At 47.2% G+C, this 25,216-nt stretch overlaps 1 protein-coding gene across 1 annotated transcript in view; it reads right to left on the minus strand.

Annotated features, from left to right (window-relative positions):
- Positions 1–25,216, minus strand: part of LOC116623527 (anoctamin-2-like) — a 192,075-nt gene that overhangs the window by 58,651 nt on the left and 108,208 nt on the right. The window contains exons 6-9 of the mRNA XM_032390749.1: positions 23,566–23,620; positions 21,045–21,096; positions 7,330–7,385; positions 6,165–6,206 (exon numbers count right to left, since the gene is read on the minus strand). Of these exons, the coding sequence (XP_032246640.1) occupies positions 6,165–6,206; positions 7,330–7,385; positions 21,045–21,096; positions 23,566–23,620 (205 nt within the window). The remainder of the gene's footprint in view (positions 1–6,164; positions 6,207–7,329; positions 7,386–21,044; positions 21,097–23,565; positions 23,621–25,216) is intronic.

The following is a 25,216-nucleotide window of genomic DNA, read 5'->3' on the forward strand; positions in this document are numbered from 1 at the left end:
GGTGACATTCGCGCTGAGACCTGAAGGAAGTGAGGGAGTGCACCCGGCAGAAGAACACTCTCCCTGTGCAAATGCCCTGAGGAAAGTGCATGTGGTATGTCCTGGGGAAAACAGGGAAGCCGTGTGGCTGGGGCAGCGTGAGGCGAATAATCAGAGATAACATCAGAAGGTACTGAGGTGGCAGATCACTTGGGGGCTTGCAGGCCATGCTAAAACCTTTGCACTCTGAAGGAAGCCAGGGGGAGATGTGCAGCAGTGAGGAGAGATGATCCGGCTTGGCCTGCAGATCGCTCACGCCAGCCCCCGTGTGGAGAAGAGACAGAGGGCAAGCATAGGAGCAGGGGTCTCTGTAACTGTCCAGGACAGATGGAGGCGGCCTTCACCACAGAGGCGGTGGGGGGAGTAATGAGAAGTGGGTGGTTCTGCTTATGTTTTAAAGGTAGCGTAGGATTTACTGTTGGATTGGATGTGGGGTGGGATGGAGAACCTCTCCTGAGGCGCTGAGTAAATGGTGACTCCATGTGCCGTGGAAGAGCAGGTGGGGAAGGATAGGACCAGGAGTTCACTTTGGGATGTGCTAATTTGAGGTGCCCTGGAGGCATCCCCGTGGGGCTACTGAGTAAGCAACTGGATGCAAACATCCGGATTTCAAAGGAGCGTCCACCTCCTAAATTTACAAAGAAGATGTAAATTTGGGAGGTGCCTGACAGGAGATGATCTATGAGGTCATTAAGCTATGGATGCAACCACTGAGGGAGAGGAAGTAGGTAAAGAAGAGGTGTGACAGTGGGGACCCGGTGCGGCGACCTTCAGAGACCAAGGAGATGATGAGCAGCAAAGGAGATAGAAGAGCCGCGAGCGATGTAGAGGGTAGAAACGTGTGGTGTCCCAGAAGCTCAGGGACAACTGGTTTCAAAAAGAAGAAAATGCCCCACTGTGGCAAACACTGCTCATGGGTCAGGTCAGGTGGGAATGGAGAAGTGACCTCCAGATTCGGTGACTTTAAGGTCACTCATGACCTTGACAAGAGTGGTTTCCGTGGCAGTGTGGGGGCAACACCTGAGTGGAACACTGAGGGAGGAAATGATGCACCCACATCAAGGCGTGCCATCTTGTGATGTCTGCACAGCAATTTTAGCAGGGCTAGCATGTGGACAAAACCTAGGTGTCACTCCTGGGGCATTTCAGTTTCAAACACTTGGCCAGCCAACTTCACAGATTATCCGCAAGTAAATGAAGTAATTAGACATCCTCTAGATATCCACGCTGAAGAGATATTAGCATGTAATCAAATTATATGTCTAGACTTGACAAGTTTGCCAGACACTGGCTATCTTGTTATGTTCTCTATTCTCCTTACACATCACACGGAATTCACGAGGAATTCTGTCCAGGAGAACCTGCCCTAACTAGGTATTTTGGATATCCAGTTGAACAGCAGGAGGCCACCCTTTTCACCTAAGACCCTTTAAAGACATGATTTTTTCATAAACTGACATAAGAACTGGCATTCCTCCTTAATGGGTTTAGACTTTTAGGGTCATAGTCTCTCCCAACAATGGCGAAACAGAACCTGAAACCTCACGGACCCTGACAGAGCAAACTGCCACCACTGTTAGCACCACATGCAAAGGAGGAAACCCAGGCACAAACAAAGGGGTTACTCCGAGCCTGACTGGCAGAGGAGGATGTGAGTCCGAGAGTTCAGATGCCGCTCCTAACAGGCAGGGGGCTCCTAACGAAATCTTACTGTTCTCATTAGATCTCCTCCTCCCCTTCACCTCAGGTGCTTCTACTGCCCTGGGTCTTTATTCCCTCCGCTAGTGCGATCCCTGCACTCACCGGCACCTGGCTGTCACAGTGACATCATTTGTGGCCCTAAGGGAGGCCAGCATGCGTCAGGAGGTACGGGCTGTGGGTCGGCACTGCCTGCCTCCCAGGCTCTGACCTCCAGAGCGGATTCCTCTCCGAGTCACGTATCAAGCCAAAACCTGAGCCTGAGAGCACCCATCTGCCATTGCCCTGCAGGGAAAAACTAAATGTGCTCCAAGAACCAGGACGGCACAGTTGGCTCCGCCCCAAACTGAGAGCCATGCTCACCAGCCTTACTCCTGCTGGGATCAAGAAACCTCTGGAGGTCCCTTCCTCGGTGTAGTGCCCTCTGAGCACAAAGCTAGATTCAGTTTGTGGATATGAATGAAGATGAGCCAAGAGAGCTGTATGAGCTCAGTGCAGCCGGGCTGCCCCTGCAAGGGAGCACCAAACCTGGGAGTGACACAGCAGTTAGGGTCGAATGCCCACGTGGCTCTGCCCAGGCCGGCTCATGCCTCCCTGCAGGGGTGGGGAGCACTGTAGACCCTTCCCCCTCTCTACAAATGTTCACTCACACATACTCAGAGACAAGTGGGTCATGCTAAAGCCCAGGCTGCAGGGTCCCAGAACAGACTAGCAGTCAGGGTGGAAGGAGGCATGCTCTGGAGTCTCTGCCCCATGGGGATTAGTATGGTGGAGTAAAGTGCAGGAAGACATCCACAGTATCTTGTAACAATCTCTTTAAATGGGCAGTGTCTAGATTCTTCTAATGCAGCTTTTAGCAAATCCACCTTCTCCCTCAGAGCTACACCAATGTCCTCTTCATGACTGGCCAAGCCTGCGAATAGATTAGGGAAGGTCTGCAGCTCCCTCTTAATGGACAGTGCCTTATATCAGAGGCCCTGGATATGGTTCCAGACATGCCAGCCTGACCCCAAACCTCTACCGTAGGAAGCCACGATCCACAGGGACTATCCCGCCTGATGCATCAGAACATTCAAGCAGCCAGTCGGCTCCCTGGGGGTCACATCTGACAGTGGGTCAGTGGGTTTAAGTATTTCATGAAACCATAAAGGAACCCAACTGTTAAAACCATTTGCAATGCCAGAGAATGGCGAGATGTTTGAGACTCCCAGCTCTCTCAAAGGCCTCAGGCTCCTCAGAGAGTGAGACCTCCTAACAGGAAGAAAGATGGCAATGCAGCCAACTGAGAGCTGGTGACGGGACAGGGCAAACTGAATGGGAGAGAAGGGAATCCTACTCCCAGATCCTGCAATGACCTGTTTGAACTGTTGGCAAGTCACTTCAACTCTCCAGGCCTCCTCTATTAGCAAAATGAGTGCAGGAGGGGAAAATCAATCCTCAAGTGAAACCCAGGACCAAAGTACCTTTCTGGTCAGAAAAACAGAAGTGACTCTCTTCACACACCTTTTCGTGGGGTCACTTTATAACCATCCACTAGAGAAGACAATCATCTGCAAAAGCTGCAAAATCCAATACCGAGGGTTTAAAAACTGCTAAAGAGAATCGCAGTCCAGTGATGTGCCTTAGGCTCCCCTGTACGTGGGTGAGGAAGCTGCAGGGAGCTGGCGGGGCTCGGGCAGCCCTCCGAAGATGCTTACGGTCACTTCCCTGGGAAGCTTGAGAAAACCAGGCAGGTCTGGCTAACGTGGAATTAAGTGGCCGCTGGCAGCGACGTAACAACCCATCCACACCCACGTTGCTCCCTCTTCCTGCTGCCCTGCTTTCTAGAAAGGCGGAAAAGCCCTGTTCTCCAGAGGCAGAGTGCATCTTGTTAATTACCCTCCAGGAATGGGGAGAGAGAGACTTCCAGCCCCTAGCTGGAGCTGAGTCATTGAGGCTGCACAACTGCACTAGGTGAGCTGGAAGGGAAGAAGATTGTATTCTCAGGGGTCTCAGGGCTTTCCTGGGATCTGCCCGTGAGGAGCCTGGGCCTCAGGGAGATCAGGGGAACAGGCACGAATTGCAGGGAAGAGTAAAGGAGGACATCCAGGTACGAGCAGGACGGGCAGCTTGGGATGCCCTTGCAAGTCACCTCTACAGGCCCCCAGAGGGGGGATCCCACTGCAGCTCCCAACCCTTCTCCACGCCCTCCAGCAACAGATGCAAGGATTCTCCCTGGCACCCAACCAAAATCCTTCTTGCAGCCCTCTCCAAGAACACTAGACTATTATAATTCAATTAAAACGAATCAATATGCTGCACATATTCAGAGGTTTGGACTCTTTCTTCTTGAGGATCCTTTTAGGCCCCACCCATATACCACTGAAACTGCAGGAACAAAGCCAGCGCGGTGCTGAGAATTCCCCTTGCCATACAGAAGACGCTGAGTACCTGGCTATCCAGGGCTGCCTGGCCTTTGGACACCAGGGCTTTTGTCCTGACTCGACAATCATTTACAGCCATTGGAACCATCTCCTCACCTTGTTGGGAATCAGTTTTCCAACCCAAATGGACAGGAAAAAAAAAAAAAAAACCTTTTCCTCTCTCATGGATTCTCTTACCCCCATCCCAGCAAAGCCTAGTTCCCTAACCATGACCCTGGCAGAGGAAAATAAGGACTGGCCAGCAAACTCAAGGCAAAGACACAAGAAAGGGGCCTCCTGTCTTTCAAAGATAGCTGTCTGCCTTTTGACATCAACTTTGGGAAACATCCACCAAGGTGCTGCTCCATCTGAGCTGGTCTCTCCCTACCTCCCAGCTTCTACCCATTCTGCCAGTTCTGCTGTGCAGTGGGAATAATTCTATTGGCCTACGCAAAACATTTCCTGAAAGGAAAAATTTTTGTTACAAGATTGTGTTGTTAATAATAACACAACATCATTCCAAAGACAAACATATATTTCAGATGGTCTATAATTTGCTTCCCTCTGCCTCTGTGCAGATAACAGAGGTCTGGCTGATTTCTCCCAGGAGGTACTGTGTGTTCCTGGTCTCTGGAATGTTCCTATAAAGTGCTCTACCTCACCGGGCTGGGGTCACCACCCACTCAGCAGGAGGATTCTTAGGTGGGCAGTGGTGGTGATCACTCTTTAAAGGGGAGGAACATGAAATGAGAAAGTGGGAGGACAGAAAACGGCTGGGGTGAGCTAGGTGAGATGTGAGGAGAAACGCTTCCTCCTTTTCCTTTAACTCTGATCCGGGACTTTTCAGGAAATTAAACACCGAGACTATTAGCATCAGATAGAAAACAGATGAGGTTAAGACATCGCAATACTACAGCAGATTCCCTGGGCAGGCAGAGAGGGGACATGTGTAAGCAATCACAGCAGTATTTCTGGAAAAGACCTTTTATGTTTTTAATACTTAACACTTCATAACAGGGACTAATAGGCAGGATAAAAAGAAGGCTGCTCAAAAGGCAACTTGGGGGATGAATAATTTTCCAGACAACAGAGCTAGGGCGGGGGGGGGGGGGCTCCTCGGGCTTCAATTCCTCAGCCCTCCTGCCCCTGCCCTCCCTCCTCTGCTCGCCAGAGTTGCTGATGGCTGGGGGAAGCTGGGTGGGAGGATGGCATGAGGGGGTTGACAGCCAGATGGGGCAGTCCCCACTAAAGAGGCAGGTGGTCCTTAGAGTGCCATGTCATGGCAGGGGAGGGTGGTGCACCCATGCAGAAGAACAGGGATCTGGATGAAGGGCCGGGAGAGAGCGGCACGGGCAGGTGCTGTGACTGGCACAGGAGGGGTCCTTCCAAAGGGACGTTTTCCCTCCCCTAACTATAACCTCTGATTAACCCAGCACAACTGAGCCTCCCTCTCCCTCAGATTTCTCAGCTCTAATTTGGGAATGGCTATCCCCCACTTGTCTGCCTCAAGGGTAAGAAGAATAAGTTAAAGATGACCCCCACCCCTGCAAAAAGCCACCATGGCATGGATAATAATATATTTTTAACAGGGACACTGGCTCTGGGAGTCAGAGGTGTTCCAAGCCTCCACTCTGTTCCCTGTGGCAATGTCACCGTGGGCAAGGTGCTCACTCCTTCTGTTGTCTCAGTCTCCCCACCTAGAAATTACGGAATTTGGACTCTCAGTGTTTCTCAGTTGAGGCCCCCCAGTCATCGGGGGTGGGACTGCGGGATGGACCTCAGGATGGTGAGCACTGCTGGCCCTCCAGGCGCTAAATGCCCGTAGCACCCCCAGACACACGCTGTCATGTCGATGACCAGAAATGGCCCCCACGGTTCCAACCCCTGGAGGGCAGGGAGCTGTGGAAGAACTGCTGAAAAATACTTAAGCGGGTAAACAGAACGTTCAGGACGTGCGGGGCTAGTTCCACACCCACCCACATTCCCCCGCGCCCCAGCCCTGCGTGCGGCCCGGGGCCGGCTTACCTTTCTGTCATTCGTGTCATCCCCTGGGCTGTCGTATTCACCCTGTAAGAGAGAAAGGAGTGCTGCTGCCTAAAGCCAAGGGAATTATCAAAACCAGAGAAAGGAGTTTCTTTTCTATTCTCTGGCGTCCTCCCTTTCTCTCATTCCCCTTTTGAGGAAAGTCAAAAGCGCGCCCTGGTAAGGAGCCAATATTCCGTGTTGTGAGGCGGCAACACTTGCAGTGTTTCCCGTGGACAGCTTCGCACACGAAGATGCTCGCCTCCGACGCATCCGCGATCAGCCTCCTCAGAGCAAAGGCAATGGTGGAGCGTGTGCCTGGCATACCGTCTGGAATCACCCTGCGCCACGGCACACTCCCCCCTGCCCCGACCCGTCCACTGTCCACAACATCATATATGCCCACGGCAAAGCTATCGGTGGGCAGAGATTGTCATCTGGAAATTCCTTCGGGCCCTCAGGGAGCCCCCGACTCCGCAGCCTCATTTGGCATAACCGTGTGACACACGCGAAGAAAGTGACCAGCCAGGGAGCAACGCCACCGAGAGAGGGCATTTCGTTCATGGGCCAGTTAAGTTCTTCACGAAGCGTCTTGAAGAATACCGCTGCCCTGTTTCTAACACGACCCCCCATCGGGGAAAGCTTTACTTACAGTCTGTCTTGTTTTCTCTGCTTAACCAAACAAGAGTATAAGGAATTCTGAGAGATTTGCTTCAAAAGTGTTCAAATCTATTTTAAGAAAGAGACCTGATACTATGTACTTGCCTATTAAGGATGAGGGATTTCACACCCACACAAAACAATCACGTACAAAGGATCATTTTCGGTCGTTTCGGGGTCTGACCATACCTGGGCCTTCGAGCCTCCTTCCACCGCCACCCACCCACCTTCCCCACCGCCTCCTCCCTTCAAACACTCGCACGCCCCGTCTGCCTTCTCACACCACCTCCCAAAACCGCTCGCACCCAAACCAGCTGGCCACAGGGGCAATGCCCGGAGAGACCGTCGTCTTGGAGGAGATACCCGTCGGCCCTGAGGGGGCCACGGTCAGCCCAGGTATGTGAGCGAGCGGCATGACCCCCTCCTGCCCCGCCCGCGTGCATTCCGCTGTGTCACCTGTGCTGCGCAACCGTTTGAAGACCGTGCGCGCAGCGGAAACGATACTCACGTCATGAAGAGGGTAGGCAGCCTCGTAGATATTGTTTGCTATCAGAGAGTTAATGCCTGTGGAAGAAGGGGAGATGGAAAAGGTAACTGTAGGCCAGGGGTTTCTCGACTTAACCTCTGTCTGTCAGGAAACGTTACCCCCCACCACCTCCCAGCTGAGGTTCGCTGGGTGCTCCTCCTCCGTCACCCCCAATCTAGAAGTTTCTGTGGAGCTTCAGTTCTTAGCATGAGAATACCTGTGTTTCCCACATACAAAGTTATGTTCCAGGATCAGATGTGCTCTCTGAAACCTCATGTGCCCCCCCGTCCTCATCCCCCCCAAGAACACTGCAGACTCTCCACCACCGCCACCGCCGCGGCCATCAGGTGACACGACCTGTGTTCAGTGACAGTGCAGGAATGACTACAAGTTATTATCATTAGGATCCATAAGGTTATATGTCAGAGCGTCCCACGGCACAGTATCGGAACTCATCTCTGGCGCCTCCCTGTTCCTTCCCAGAGCAGTGTTTATCCCTGCCCATGGCTGGTCTGCCTGGACCATTAGCTCCCTGTGGTAGGGCGCCCAAGGGCAGTGGTTCTCAAAATGTGGTCTGGGGAACCCTGGGCATCCCCATGACCCCTTCAGGAGGTTCACAAGGTCAAAACTAATTTTATAATATAGCACTAGGACATTATTTGCTTCTTCCCTCCTATTCTCTCATGACTATAGAGAGGGGTTTTGTGACTGGGATGGGATCATCCCCCCAACAGTTAATGGAATGTGTGCTTGTGTATCCTTGTGCTTTAAAATTTTCTTAGTGCTAACTTCTAATACAATAAATATTGACTGAGATAACCCACCTAAACAAAAGTCCTTTGGATACTCTCAATTTTTAAAAGTGCAAAGTGGGGGCGCCTGGGTAGCTCAGTCATTGAGCGTCTGCCTTCAGCTCAAGTCGTGATCCCATGGTGCTGGGATCGAGCCCCGCATTGGGCTCCCTGCTCCACGGGAAGGCTGCTTCTCCCTCTCCCACTCCCCCTGCTTGTGTCCCCTCTCTCGCTGTGTCTGTCTCTCTGTCAAATAAATAAATAAAATCTTAAAAAAAAAGTGCAAAGGTTCTTGAGGCCACAAAGTTTGAAAACCACACAAGAGATTCATGTTTTAATCCCAACAGTATTTCACACCACATGCACATAGCAGACCCTATTAAATATATGCTAAATGAATAAATGACTCTGTGCCTATAACTCCAGCATAGTCACAACAGAGAACTTTCTGCCCAGCACAGAAGCAGTGTTGTTTACTCGTTTCATTCACAGTTTTATTCAGAGACTATAAAATGGTCTGTATGTTCTGACTCAGGATAGTCTGTCCTGGGTCACTGGCTCCCATATGGGAGACATTATATCCCGCCAACCCCCAGTACCGAGGACCCTACCATGCAAGGATGCACATGTAATCATGAAGAGGGAGGAGAAGGGGTGAGCTCTGGAACACGGTGATTTCCCTTGTCTCAAACACACTTTCTACCCTGAACCATTCTTTCCAGAGAGACTGTAGACAGTCGTGAGATGAGAAGAAAGAAAATTGGTTTTGGAGGGAAACATGTATCATGTACTAATGCTAAGTAATCTGCATTTGCACGGCTCTGGATAAACAACAATGATGGTTAACAAATCTAGACATTTTCCACCTCCCCTTCCCAAGCGATACCCCACCCACATACTCAGAGACCGCAGAGGCTCTCAAACAATCCTCTCTCCTCAACGGCCTCCTCTTCCTCAAAGCCTGCCCCTCTTTGCCTCATTTCTAGGGCACAGGATGCCAGGAAGACAAGCTATGTGCCCCACGTGGAAGCAGAGGCCCTTGGGAGACTGCAGGGGGCGCTCTCAGAAGTGACCACTCTTCCAGTGAGCTGAGAGCGGCAGCATCACCAAGGGGCCAGTCCTTTCCTGATTTTAAATTTCCTCCTTAGCATGAACATAAACCATCTGAAATAACTTTGGGGGGTGGGGGGAGCAGAGGGTAGGTAAAGGGAGTGCGGATGGGGGAAGGGTGCCCAGGGGCTGAACGAGCGGCAGCTCTGTCTTACTCACAAGACTACAATTTCACTTTGAGCATCATTAATCAGTTCAAGAGCCATAACCACAGCAATGCGAATCCTACAATAATCAAGGGGAGGAGTCCTGAGTCAGGAGAGGGGGTGGGGGTGGCTCGAAGCTCCAAAAGGGCTGTCGATGCAGATTGAGGCTGAAGCATCACAGGCGGTGCCAGCTCTAAACTAGACCACACCCTGTGCACTACTCCCCCCCGCCCCAATCCCTGCACTCACACCCACGGTAGCCACAGCAGCAGCGTGTACCCTGAAGACAGGTCCCGAACTGCATGGAGAAAGTTAAACAGGTGTGGAATTCTCGGCTTTGCTGGGCACCGAGCACAGTAGCCGAGTGTCTGACAGCAATAAGCTGACAACCTGAATTCATGGGTCCTGCTGCCAAATCCTCAGAAGGATCTCAAATCACTGGAGGTCTAAAGCTGTGTACCCTACCTCCCATCTCAAATAAAGCTTCCTGCGTACCCCATGCCTAAAACAGCTCACCTCCCTTGTAGGATGTCATCTGCCCATTGTTGCGTGTGTCCCCTGAAGGCTCACAAGGTACCCGTTCCCCCCTCCGCCTCACCTGTATCTCTCATGGCACCTAGTTCACTGCTGGGAACACAGAAGAGATAATGGCTGATGAGAGCAACCAGCCCCATGGCTAAACTTATTGCAGTATCTCTTCCCATTTATCACAGGCACCCGTCTTCCTCACTCCCCCAATTTTCTATGGCGACCTCTGCTGATGAATAACCTTTAAACTCTGGTTGATTAGTCTGTTTCCTAGAGAAGAAGCCCAACCAATGGTTCTTTGTCTTGGGGCCAATACAATTCAGGTCCTCAAACCTGAGTTATCCCAACCCAGAAAAACAGAGCCCCAAAATGCTCTAAGGGAATGTGCATCTGTCCTCCAGGGTTGTGTACCCCCTCTTTTCCAGATGGCATCATATGGGTGATCCCAATCAGCGGCTGCTGTAGAGGGAGGGAACAGCACATAAAAGGAGGAGGAACCGGGAAGGGGGAGGCAAGTTGAAAATAACTATTCATCCACAACTTCACCCAAAAATGAGAATTGCTTTGGCCTCTTGGGTCACCCACAGACTTCAGAAACCAATACCCCCAAACAAGCATGGAAATCAGTTTGAAAGAAGACGAAAATAATCAAACGGTTTTTTTTTTTTAAGTCTCTGCTTTGAAAACTGAAATTCTGAATTTTTTCTTTTCTTTTCAGCAAAAATGAGCTAATTGGTTCCATCGTGCCCCATCCATCTGGCCATAATGGCAAAGCTTTCTTCTTCAGGATCACATCTAGTCTTTCCTCTCTGCTCTAGACCCAGGGAGAGAGAGTGAGAGAGACCCAGCCTCTCATCCTACTGCCCCCAGAAGGGGAGCCAGGAAGAAGGAGAAAGCACAGAGGATATTGTCCTTTTCCTCTTCCCACAAAGAGAAGCAGGGCCTGGGCTCAAACACAGCACAGCTCACAGAGGACCATCTCACTGATCCCTACAGTCCCTTTAAGTCACTAGATTCTTCATACCTCTTGCTCTTAGAACTATAATCCCTAAAGGAAAAAGGCTCATGATTCTCCTCTGCCCAGCACCAACCACAGCTCTACACAGCCTGACCCGGCCAGGTCTAGCAACACGGTCCCTTGGCATCCAGAGGGTCAGGGTCAAGGAACAGAGCAGGGTGGGCTCAGGCGCCAGGGCCTGTCACTGAAAACACACACTCAGAACACAAAACCTGAGGCCTTGAATTTAGCTTCCAAGGCATCTCTGGTTTCCTGGACACAAAGGATCAACCAAAGCAGATTTTATGGTCAGCCTCCCAAAGAGAGCCTCATTAAATCTACAAGTGCTGCTGGGTGACAGGGACTGCAGCTCTATTCCCTCCAGGCCAAACTCAAAGGAAACTTTTATCCCATGGGACAGGTACTTAGAGGAGTGGTGAACTCTTGAAAACCCATTTGGTTTTGATTCCCCTCAGAGCAGGGCCCAGTCCGCCCGGCGTTCTGCTTTCATCCCCGTGCTCCAGCCGGACATAAATCTAAACCAGAGGCCCCAGACAGTGCATTTAACAGAGACTATATTTACCCATCACCAAATTGTCTTGACGTGTGCTTAATTACTTAAATGCCTTTAATCCTGAGCCTTTTCTTCTAACAAAATATAAACCAGTTCAGCTGGATGAATGATAAACCAGATGTTTACAACACACAACACAGTCTGGCTTCGGTCAAAATAATTAAGACATCGTCTCCTGAGTGGGAAGGAGAGATGCCCAAAGCATACATTTGTTGAAATGCTCTGACACCAAAGTGTCTATGAAAATGTAGTTCCATCAATCGGTAATTTTCAGTCCATGAAAAGGCAGCAATAACTTCCATATGAAAGAAGTAGAAAAGGTGTCTCTCTCCCTCTGACATGGTCAAGCGGGCTTGGGTTTCTCTCCACAGTGAAGTGCACTTTAAAGGCATATAGTCAATGATATTGCAATAATGTTGTATGTACTTATGGTGGTGAGCACTGGTCAATGTATAGAATCATTGAATCACGATGTTGGACACCTGAAACTAATATAACACTGTACGTTAATGTTAATTATGCTTCAATTTTTAGAAAGGCGTTCCAGGTGAATTTGCAGAGCCCTGACAGTTGACCTTATATTACGTTGATTAAGGAGGCATCATGGAGCTAGGCTGAGTTTCATTGGGCCAAGATTGCTCACACGCTACCACCACCATGCAGAACCCAAAGTCACAAATATATCCGGTCTCTGAACACTGTGTGTGCATTAGTCCATAATCCCTCACTTCCAGGGGTAAATAAGAGGGAAAGGATGGGTAACCCTCACAATTAAAAGTTAGACCATCCCCTCTAACACCATACACAAAGATAAACTCAAAATGGATGAAAGACCTCAATGTGAGACAGGAACCCATCAAAATCCTAGAGGAGAACATAGGCAGTAACCTCTTTGACATCGCCCACAGCAACTTCTTTCAAGATACATCTCCAAAGGCAAGTGAAACAAAAGCGAAAATGAACTTTTGGGACTTCATCAAGATAAAAAGCTTCTGCACAGCCAAGGAAACAGTCAACAAAACAAAGAGGCAACCAACAGAATGGGAGAAGATATTTGCAAATGGCACTACAGATAAAGGACTGGTAACCAAGATCTATAAAGAACTTCTCAAACTCAACACCCAAAAAACAAATAATCAAGTCAAAAAATAGGCAGAAGATATGAAAAGACACTTCTCTGAAGAAGACATACAAATGGCTAACAGACCCATGAAAAAATGTTCATCATCATTAGTCATCAGGGAAATTCAAATCCAAACCACATTGAGATACCACCTTTAGAATAGCAAAAATGGACAGGGAAAGAAACAGTTAGAATGGCAAAAATGGACAGGGAAAGAAACAACAAATGTTGGAGAGGTTGTGGAGAAAGGGGAACCCTCTTACACTCTTGGTGGGAATGCAAGTTGGTACAGCCACTTTGGAAAACAGTGTGGAGGTTCCTCAAAAATTTAAAAATAGAGCTACCCTATGACCCAGCAATTGTACTACTGGGTATTTACCCCAAAGACACAGATGTACTGAAAAGAAGGGCCATATGCACCCCAATGTTCATAGCAGCAATGTCCACAATAGCCAAACCGTGGAAAGAGCCAAGATGCCCTTCAACAGATGAATGGATAAAGAAGATGTGGTCCATATATACAATGGAATATTACTCAGCCATCAGAAAGGATGAATACCCAACTTTTACATCAACATGGATGGGACTGGAAGAGATTATGCTAAGTGAAGTAAGTCAAGCAGAGAAAGTCAATTATCATATGGTTTCACTTATTTGTGGAACATAAGGAATAGCATGGAGGACATTAGGAGAAGGAAGGGAAAAATGAAGGGGGGGAAATCGGAAAGGGAGATGAACCATGAGAGACTATGGACTCAGAGAAACAAAGTGAGGGTTTTGGGGTGGGGGTGGGGGGATTGGTTAGCCCAGTGATGGGTATTAAGGAGGGTACATATTGCATGGAGCACTGGGTGTTATATGAAAACAATGAATCATGGAACACTACATCAAAAACTAATGATGTACTGTATGGTGACTAACATAACATAATAAAATAAAATAACATTTAAAAAAATTAATTAAAAAAAAAAGTTAGACCATCCCCAAACTCCAATCCACCCATACTTTTTGATGGTCAATAACCCTTTCTTTGCCTTCTTATGCTTGCTTTTCTCCTCCTGCCCATCCTTCCACCAAAGGGGGTGGGGGGGAAAGGAGACAGAAAATCCAAGAGGCCCTACTGCTGGCTAGGACAAAAAGGGACTGAACACTAAATGTCCATATGACAAATGTTAGAAAAGTACTAGCAACAAATAAGTTCTTCACAGAGATGACTTGGTTATCTTTGGGTACTTCAGAAAACCAATGGCCAAATCCCCAGAGGACAGAGCACGCTGCACCATTCTTTCCATTCCCAGATGTGAGTAGGTCAAGAAGCTGGTGGCTGCCAGCCCATAGTCATCTTTATCTAACTTTAAACTTCCTAAGAATCATCTGGATAGCTTGTTAAAACTGCAGCCCTTGGAGCCCTGTCCCTGCACATTCTGATTCAGCAAAGCCAGCTTGGGGTCTGGAGAGCCGAGGCTTTCAGAGGCTCACCAGGGGATTCGGATGCTGACAGAGTGCAACCACACCTAAGCAATGTCACCCATGGCCACTGGCAAAGGAGCAATGTAGGAGTGCAATCTTTGCGCCCAATCACCCTGGCCAGCAGTCCTGAATCCTCATCTTGCCTTCCACTGTCTATTCCCATGATCTTTGAGGTCCACAAACACTGTACAACTCAAGTCCTGGCTATGGCCTGGGGACCTGCTCACCATGAATTTATAGGAAAGCCAGTCCCCTCTGTGAGTCTAGCTAGCTCTTAGGGAAAGGAGACCATGTTGCTCCTCTGAATCCAAGTCTAGGAAATGCTGGAGCTGGAATTAGAAGCTTCAACCATACTGAGGGGTCCCTCTTTATGTTACAAGAGGAGAAAGAAATGGGCCCAGAGAGGGAATGTCACTTTACCTATGGTTCTCAATTTGTTCATCCCAGAGCTAAAATGCCACCTGCTTCTCTAGCCTTGTTGGGTGTGTGCCTATCTTCCTTTGGCTCCTTCTAGATACACTCTCTCCCCTTCTCTGACATGAATGGGCTCCCTTGCTCTCTGGCTTTCTATTGGGTTCTCAGCAGGTCAGAGGGAGATGGGACCCCCTGACCTCCTCCCTGAACATCCACCTGCTTCTCTCCATGGGTCTCCTCTACCCAGCTCTGTCCATCCATGTTCCAATAACCTCTCTCTCACCTCATGGATCTAGAGCTAGGAACAGCTTTACAGCTGCTCATTCCAGGCATCTCCAACTCCCTGTCCACACCTTTGTAAATGGTCTCTCCATATTCCCACCTTAAATTATCCTACTTTGATTGTGTCATTTGTTCCCATTGAGACCCTGATTCTCTGGAGTGGCTCCTGTCATGTCTTCTGTATTATTTGCTCTCCTTGCATCTATCTCTCTGGCCACAGAGCGCCTTATTGCCTCTTCTCCTCAAATGTTACCTCGTATGTAAGCCACATAACAGCGGGGATTTTTGTCTGTTGTGTCTGGCTGATTCACTACTCTATTCCTTAGTTCTAGAATATGAATGATGCATAGTAGGTGCTCAATAAATACCCACTGAATAAATGAATGGATGTTACACTGGGAAGACCTCAGCTTCCACCTCTCTGAGAAACCTTTCCCTGAAAACCTCATCCATTTATTAATTTATCTTATTTTATCAACTAATTTAAAGAGCACTGAAGAAGAGCCAGGACACCTGGGTTCTAAATCTGGCTCTAAATCTCTGATCTTGGGCAACCTATTCATCTCTCCACCCTGAAATTGGTTAACCTCTGCTGACCCTACTCTGCATGGTGGTTTCAAGGATCACATGAGAAATGAGTGTAGAAGTGCACTTGTGCAAGGGGTCCTTATTAATCTGGTTACAGTAATACCTTATGTGTTCAGAGATCACTTATCTGCTTATCTCAGCTCTCACGACAGAGAGCCCAAAAGAAAGAAAAAGTACCTAGATCTCACAAAACCCATTCCCTAATGTTGCGGACCGTAACCACAGCAGAATCCTGCAGACCCTCCCTCAATGCATTTTCTCTCTCTCTTTACCCCAAATTCTCATTAGCTTGTTCTTCTGTCTCCCAGACAGCAAAGTAAAACTGAAAGAGCAGAATTCAGAGAGGGAGGTTACCAGAGTCAAAAATTCAAGATATCAGAGAGTGTGGGGCAAACAACCCTAACAATACTTGGATGATTCTTAAGGAAACATTTTAAAAACTTGTTCTTAGTGATGATACTGAATCATCCAAAAAAGGTTACATATGGTTCTGTACAGAGAATGTACCTTGATCTATCCTATATAAGAAAGCAGAGAATAGTACAAGAGATTTCAGAAAAATTTCTGTACAAAAAAACATTGCTGAGGACATCAAGAGCGAAACCACTAAATCATATTCCCCTTTCACTCTGGTTCAAGGTCAAATTTGCAGTCCAACTGCAGGAACTACAGGGCCTTATGGTTTGAATATTTGTATTCTATTTTTCCCCTAGTTTTGACATTCTATTTTAATTTGTGTTTTTCCTGGTTCTTATTTCTTAATTTATTTATATTATGCTGTTTTATTGTTTTTCTTGTAAGCCACCTCAGAAATTTTGTGGAACAAGATGGGAATATAAATAATTCCACACATGCAAGTTGTATATAGCTTCATGCTTTGCAAAAGTAGGCACTCAAATAAATGTAGTTTCCACAACGAAAAAAAGTGATAATACTGAATAAATGAGAGTGTTTCCGAATTATTACTATCTTTCGTATATTTTCCATCTTCAATTCTAATCTTTCTTATTTTCGCTATCTTCTAAAATTCCCTTAGTAACTGGGTACACTGGCAAAGGGAATAAAGCTTTGTAAACTGGACACAGTAATGACCATATTAAAGGTAATTCCCTGGCTGAAGGATCAACAAAAATACCTTAGAAAACAATGCCAAGAACTGTTCTCCCTTTTTCTCTTCTTTTTATGAGGCAACAATCCTCTGGAGGAATCTAAGTCAATTCTAGCCATTTGTGTTTCTCTATAAAACCAGAGAGAAGGGCAATAAAATCAAAATTTACCCCATGGCTCAAAGGGCCACATTATCTTGAGGCCTCTGAGTGTCATTATATTCCTCAGTTTTTCTGATCTTCTCAGTAAGATGGTACATTGGCCAAAGAGCTTAGGGGGAGCTTGACTCTCCTAGACAGAAGACAAACAACTTGAAAATCAGACTCGGGGTTCTCTTCCACTGGGAATCAGAGAATTTCAGTCATATGTCCATTGTTACAAACCCAGTAATTCATTGGCAGCTACTGTTGAACTAACAGACTTTTGGGTAGGGGTTAGGGCTTCAACGTATGGATCTGGGGGGCAGGGGGGAGAGACACAAACATCAAGTCCATAACAATATGTAACTATTAAGGGGTTTGGATTTTATCTAAGCGAAATGTGGATCTATTTTACCATTTCAAGCAGACCAGTGAAATGATCAGATTTGCATTTTAAAAAGCTCATACAGGCTGTATGCTACGGAACGGGTTAAAAATGGACAAAACTGGGACTAAGAAGACCTCTTAGTGGCTGGGATAGTAAATTCGGTTAAAAAACAAAATGCAGTTGATGTAGAGCAGGATAATGGCTGTAAACAGTCAAATTGTACCTATTTCACACATGTTCACAAGACCAACCCAACAGCACTTTGTTCTAGTTTTTAGTTTGAGAAATTAAGAACCAGAGTTCACTGAAATTTGGGGTACATGGATGGGAGCTGGGCTGTCCCCACAAAAGGAAATCTGTATTTTTTGTTTACGTTGTGGTTGAGGTTCTTTCAGAGCATCTGCATGAAGATGTCAAGTGTGTAGTCAGATATTTAGTTCTGAGAATCTAGAGAAAAAAATCATTCATCACTTGATTTATATGATGCCCATGCTTAAAGCACAAAAATCAACAACAGGGTTTTAAAATTTATTGTACAGTGAGTTGCATACTTAAGGTTTAACTTAAATTAGAATGTCACTAAGGAAGAGGCTTTATGATGTGTTAGCCTCAGTTTTCCTTCATTTTTTTCATCATTTTATAAGTGCAGGAAAACTGAGACTAATGGACACAACACAGCCTACTAAAATCTAACTGAATTTAATGGAGACAGAACTTGAGCTCATTTCCCCATGTTTCCCTGCCACGGTCCCTGCCAAGATCCTACCTTGGTGTTTAGGACCTCAGGTTCAATATATGTCAAAAGAAGGCAGGCTCTCCCTTACAATTCAAGAGCCTATACATTGGTGGCCAGATCACTATTGCTTCTGTAGTAACATTCAAGACTCAACCTAATTCCACCCCTACTTCACAGCATCCCGAAGGGAGTGGAAATAGGATTTGAAGCAAAAAAACCCAAGTTCTAGACCCAATTCTGACAGTGATTCAGTATGTGACCTTGGACAAGTCACGTGTCCTCTCTGTCCCCATTTGTAGAATTACTGACATGCCAACTTTCCCCTGAGCTACAAAGTGAATACTAGATCATTTATCTTGATCACACACACATAGAAGTTAATTACTTCCACCTCTGTGTTCCCTCTGCACTCTGGACATGTCTATGTAGTTGTATCTAGCAGATTATCTCATAATTATTTGTTTACATGTCTGTCTGCATGGCAAGACTAAGAGTCCCTCAAGGCTAGAAATTAGGTCAAATTCTTCTTGGCATCTCTCTGTTTCTATAACATCATTTGATACATAGAAGGTGCTCAATAAATGTTTTCTGAATGTCAAAAAAAGGAAGAAATTTTTGAAAGCCACTCAACAGCAATAAAATTCTTAAGATGTTTGATCTGAGACATCACCAAAAAACTCAGATCCTCAGAGGGAAAAAAAAAACCTTCAGTGTTAAAGCAGAGGGTCCCTAATGGCCTTTCAACAACCCAGAGACTATCTCTGAAAATAAACTTCAGTTTTTAAGGATCTTCCAATTTACAAAACAAACTAACAGTTCTGTACTTAATCTTCTCAAAAACTCTGCAAGATAGATGTTATTATCCCCACTTGACATCAAAAGAAACTAAGTTGCAGAGAAGTTAAGCCATTTGTCCATGGACACAATTACCAGCAATGGCTATGGGCTAACGGGCTAGGCATATTTAATTAATTCACTGAACCAAACTGATGGAGTAGAATGTGCAAGGCAGACAGCTAGGTGCACTGGGGTATCAAAGATGATTCAGACACGCCTCAAGGACTGTTTGGGAGTCTAAGCCATGGACATAGCAATCAGCAAGAAAGAGACTGAGTTTGGTGGGAGAGCCAAGGAGAGGGCATTGGGAGAACCTGTGAGACAGCCATGTCTGGTGTGGGGAGGGGCACGGGGAATTGAGGGGAGGACATTCAGGTGAAGGGAACTGTGTGAGCAAAAAAGAAGACGGTGGTCAGGTCAACAGGAAGAGAAGTGGGAAAGAGAGGGAATTAAGTAGAAATCGACACTTGATATATTGATTTTAAGGTTCTGATGAACATCTCATGGAGGTATCCATCTGGCAGATGGAAATGTTGGGCTGGAACTAGTGAGAAGGGGGGGAAATAGAAATACATGGTTGCCAGGGGTGCCTGGGTGGCTCAGTCAGTTAAGTGTTCCACTCTTGGCTTCGGCTCAGGTCATGATCTAAGAGTCGTGGGATCGAGCCAGCAGCAAGATTCTCTCTCTCCCTCTCCCTGCCCCTCCCCCACCATGCACACTCTCTCATACTCTCTCTCTCTCAAATAAATAAATAAATCTTTAAAAAAAAAAAAAAAGGAATACATGGTTGCTAGTCATCTGTACAGAAAGAAAGTAAGGAGGCCATGGGAATATGGAGAAGAAAACATCTAAAATCTAGAAGGAAAAAGAACCAAAGAAAGTCTGGTCCATGAGGCAGAAACAGATCGGCAACAGATTAGTAGAGCAGTAGTACCTTCCTGGATAGCAACTCTCAGAAGTTGGAGGTTGGTAAAGAAGGTTTGGAAGATGTAGGAGGTTAAGAAAGATGAAGACTAAGAAAAAGGCCATGAAATGTGGAAAGTCACCTATGACATCTGAGGGAGCAGGTTTAGCCCAATTGGGGATGATGTGACATGATAAAAGGCAGATTAATGGAACTGAGGACTGAACTGGTCAAGAAGTGAGGCAAATTCAAGAATTCTGATATAAGCCATGAGAAAATACAAAATACCTTCTAAGATCTCTTGACTCCTCTCATTGTCCTTGTAACGAAGGACAAATGGCTGCTCCAAGGGAGGGCGTCAGTCTGTTTCATGGACTCGAGCTGGGCTAACTAATTACCTACCTCATTCATGTCCTAACCTCATCAGTACCATGGTCCAGACAAATAACATCACATAGAAGACTTGACTTTTAAAAATTGGAGTGTTACTTGTAATTCTGTAGCAAGATGAAAGCAAACAGTCATACATATATCACCCCCTTGAGAAGTTCTCTGCTACACTAAAAGCACTATCACCATATAAAACCCGTTCTGCTTCCTACTTCAGTACTATTCTCTTAGTAGTGAGGCAGCTTATGAGTCCCCCCACCAAAACTCTCCAATATTAGCCATTATTATCATTAGCACTATTATTATTCTTTGGCTTGAGTGACTACATAATTCACTAGACTTGCCTCTCAATGACTTTGGATTCTTTGTAACTCAAAGCTGCCTCAAAAGCCAAAGATTTGCCTCCCCAGAGCGTATTCTGAAGGAATTTCTCTCAAGGGTTTCAAAAGCCTTTCTGAGTGATGGTAGCACCTTTGGAAAGCGCTCAGCCTATGGACTGATTCCTGTGGAAAGGCCACGTGCTTGTGCTTATAAGCTCCCATGTTTACCTCAGCCATTATGTGTGTCTTCTGCAAAGTCCACCAACATCAGTCGGCCTGCCCTCTGGGCCCCCAAATGCTGATATTTCTGCTGCAAAGACTAATGTCCTCAAATTTCAAAAACAAACCGCCAGGGGAACAGATTCAGCCACATTGCCGTGACAAGAATGCTGAACTCAGGAGCTGCACGTTCGGACTAATGTGTGGCCTCGGACAAGTCACTCACCCGGTGGGAGGCCAGCTCCTTCACACATAAAGGAGGAGCCTGCACTAAAGGGCCTCTGAGGTGCCTTTCTTCTTAAAAAGGAAATAAGTAAATAAACAATGCCTGCCACGTTTGGGTGATTATTAAAAACTTTCAGAGACCGTGGAGACAGGGATGAAGGTCTGGGAGAAGTTACCACAACATGAGGAGTACCCGCCCCCAAGAGATGGGGCCCTGCTCCTGGAGAGCAAGCAGGACTTCTGGCCCTGAGTGAAAGCAGCCTCCCCTCCTCTGTGGGGGGCATTTGTTTGTTTTGTTCTCTGCTGCCCGACACCGCCCCCCACAGGGAGCCGCTGAAAGGACAGCTCTGGCCCCCTGGGCAGCCCATCAGCACCACCAGGCCCAGGGGCAGGGGAGCGGGTCCTTACCCATGGTGTTGTTGGCTCGAGAACAAGCTGTGCGCTTCAGGATCTCGTGCACCTAAAACGGACAACAGCAGGGTTGTGAGCACCGTGACCACGTGTGTCACCACACGAGGGGGCGGGTGATGGACCAGGCAGCTGGACCCGCTTCCAGGGAGGGGGAAGCCAAGCATGTGCCAAGCTCGTGCCTGGCCTGTCAAACCCATTCAAACTTGAGTGCTTTGAGGAAACAAAGAATCTAAGCCCCTCACACACACTCCCCCCTTCGCCCCACCCTGAAAAAATAAAGAAAGGCTATACATTGACTGCAGTTACAGGAGGTAAGGAAAACACAGCAGGGAGCCCAGACCCACATGCCTCTGGAGGGCTAGGGAGGAAGTGCCTGGGCCAGACTGTCCGGGAAGGGGAAGAGGAGACTGTCCTTTCCACCAGCCCTGAGACGTGCCACGCTGGGGAAAGCACAGGACAAGGAGGCCACCTAATCGGCTTCCAGTGCTGGCTCCTAGCCAAGGGGTCCTGAGCAAGCTCTCCATGGACCCTGATGGTCCGTGGCCTTCTCTGTAATGGAGCTGACTCACAGAGCTGTTTCAAGAAACCATGAATGTGCTTTGTAAACTAAAAAAGGGCCACCTACATCTTACTCATTGTTAGTATTATTTCTCTGGTTTTTCCCTGAGTCCTCATCTTGTCTCCCCAGTCAGACACTTCCTCAAGACTCCGCAGCTTGGAGCACTTACGGGGCACAGGGCAGGCTGCCAGCTCAATGGCCGCTGCACGCCTAAACCAGCCAACAAAGCCCTGGACATGGGGCTTGCAAGGGACTCTCTCTCACCTGCGAGGGAGGGCTGCTGAGTCCTCCCTGCAGAGGAAACAGGCACACAGGTAAACCTGCTGGCCCACTAGTGCCCTCCAATGGGTCCCAAGCCTGCGCCAGGCTATAAAGAGATGCCCAGCAAGGCAGTCTGCTCTGGGACAAATAGCTGGGGTGCTTAGACACCCACAAGGAAGGGGCATGGGGATGATGTTTACAGATGTGAACACGGTCCTCAAACAGAAGTCCAGGGCAGAGTAGACACCAAGACAAAATTCTAAGGCTCTTTTCTCCCCCTTCTCACTAGGTGGGGTGGACTGGAGAAAGGGAGAAGCTTCCAAAACAAGAGCTGAATGAGAGAAGTGTGTTCCTCCATCATCATTCACACTCTGATCTTCCAGCCACAGACCTAGAGGGAGTGGGAAATAAATAACTTCCAGCAGTATGGGGCCGAAGAACATTTAATTCACTTATAATACTGTGCAGTAATTCAACAGCAATAATAATTAGGAACAGCGTTTATATGGTATTGTACTATTTTACAAGTACTTTCCAATTATTTGGTAATCCCCACAACACCCTGTAACTCCCCCATAGACATGAGACCCAAGCTACAGGGAGATTTAAACGGCTTGTAATAGCATCAACCAAATAAAATGGGAAGTTGATGCCTTTTTCCATAGGGTCATAAAAGAAATGATGTGCCCATTTTAAACCTTCCTAAACACAAGCCTAAGGGACCTGAGGTGTTTCCTTGCCCAACCTGCAAGCAAAGAGTGAAGGCCATGTTTTCAATGTACCCTGCAAATGTTCTGTAGCTTCCTCTAATCACCCGTCCCTTATTCTTCTTATCACCGTACTGACTTGGAAGTCCTTCTAGATACCTAACCCTCACTCCTCCTCTGTGGAAACTTAAGTTCTTCCCTAGGAATCAATGGAAACACACTGCCAGGTTCCCACTGTGGCATGAGTAAGTGTGCAGCATTCTCTGGGCCCCCCTTTTTCTCCTCTGTCCTCAGGCTAAGTGCTCTCTAGGCAGAGAGAGAATAAAGGGATCAGTGAAGGGAGAGAGGCCACAGGGCACAGGCCATATACAGATTTTCATTAGAATCAATCATCCTGCAAAATTCAAAACCTTGATTTCAAAAGGCCAAAAAAAAAAAAAAAAATAGTAGAACAGCTAGAGTCATGAATTTTGGCTTTCTACTGAATGGGCTGGTAATTTTATTCTTGGACAAACTGGCTAGTTCCAGCATTCCCTGGGATACAGATGCACAAGACTCCTCTGAGGGGAAATGGGTAGCCCAGCAATGGGCCCTCATTCAGACACTAATGATCTGTATAAATGTTTTTTAATCCATTGCTTCTCAGAGTCTCAGTTTCCCCAACTGTAAAGCAAGGGTGGGGGGATTGCCTGATTAGCTGAAACCCCCCACCAGCTGTCACATTTCCTGTTTTTGTGATTCCAAGACGGGCCTAGGTGGAGAATCCTAAAGAGAAGGCACTTCTCTCAACCTGTGAGCGAGGGCAGTTATTTGCTATGCCTTTTGCAAGGAAGATGGAGAAGGTCCTGTACATGCCTCTCAGTTGCTAGGCAACCCCCAGCAAATGACACCAGGAAGTAGCAGGGAGAGCAGGAGAACGCCTGCCACACTGGGTACTCAACCTTCCCCTCACTTCCACAGCCTGCCACCCCCTGTTGACCTGCATACTTACAATGCGGCTACGGGTGGCATTATCAAAGAAGGTGTCCTTGTCCTGGATGTTGTACCTGGAGACACCAAGAAAACAGAAGGTCGACTCATTTCATGACCTTGGTCCTGAGACCACTGTCACCCCAGGACCAGAGCAAATCTTCAGAAGGCAACACAGCAAGATGTGTAAGACGCACGTACTCGCACATGCTCACACACACAGTGTTCATCATTTTTCTTAACCCAGTAATTCTGAAAGCTTATCACAGAAATGTATCCTAGGAAATATAAGTTCAATAGAAGAAAGAAGCTCCATACATAAAAATGTTCATTACAAAGTCACTTATAATAAGGATTATGGACATAAACTGTAATTCCAAAATCGACAGAATGGATGATCATGCAGTCATTGAAAATTATCATTAGGAGAAATTCATAAATAGGAAATTCTAGACTGTGATGCAAAATATTATACTATGAGAAGTTTTACACATAAAAGTATGTAGAAAGGATTCCTATGCATGAACAAAGACAGTAAAAAATATAACCACCACCCAAAAGAGTAAAGTTTCCAGGTGCTGGGATGGTAACTCTTTGTTTTTCAAACTTTCATTTAATGTTGTCACTATTGTCCCATCAATTAGCTACCAAACTCTTAATTATGCAAGGCCTGTGTCTGTTCTAAACTTCAAACTGTGACCTTTCACTAAAAAGAACACTTGCCTAGAGCTGACTGTGCTCCTGGCCCTGAGCCCCTGGATGCCTGGAACATGCCCCCAGCCCCCCTCCCCCTCCCTGGAGCCCAATCACATGGGGGGGGGGGGGGTGTCTCCTAGCAACAGATGAAGAGCAGAGCATGGTAGTCCCTAGACCACTGCTAGGAAAACTCAGAGGATGGAGAGCATCTTTGGGGTAGGAAGAACAGAAGATTCTTCCAGATGGAGGTGTTTAGGAACTGGATTTGAAGGGTTCCAGACACCAAATGAATGGGAGACGCATGCACGGGGCAGCTCAGATACCAGCACTGGCATGAAGGCAGGCCCAGGGAAGGGGAAGCATGGAAGAAGCACAGAGCACAAAAAGAACAGCAGGCCAGGGGGTCAACGTGCCAGTCCCAGTTCAGCCACTTCATGCTATGTGACCTTGAACAGCCCCCAGGCCTTGGCTTCCTCTAAGAGACAGACAGTTCTATCTGAATGGCCACCTCGTGAGGGGAGGTGATATTGTGACTTATAATAAATACATCTTTTGGTCTTCATCCCAGGCTCCTAACTCACAGCTCCCCAAACCCTTGGAATTTCCTGAGCAACAAGAGCAATGGGAGCATCTTTTGTCATAATATTTGGTCTCCTGCCCTCAGTTCCTGAAATCGCTTCAGAGCCACAAAGGTGAGATGGGTGTCTTGTTATGTATCACAAGCCCCTTTCCACCACAACTGGGCTTACATCAGGGAGGTGACTTTTGGGAATCTCCTGAAGATGGAGAGAGGAGCAGCTGGTTGCCAGGAGAACCAACCAAGAATAGAGGGTTGGAACTTTCAGCCCCACCCCTGATTTCTGGGGAGAGGACAGGGGCTGGAGGTTGAATCAATCTCCAATGGCCCATGATTTAATCAACCAAGCCTATGTAACGAAGCCTCTATAAAAACCCAAAAAAAAGGATTTGGAGAGTTT

Source organism: Phoca vitulina, unplaced genomic scaffold (assembly GCF_004348235.1).
Source record: "Phoca vitulina isolate PV1807 unplaced genomic scaffold, GSC_HSeal_1.0 scaffold59, whole genome shotgun sequence".
Taxonomy (NCBI): Eukaryota; Metazoa; Chordata; class Mammalia; order Carnivora; family Phocidae; genus Phoca; species Phoca vitulina.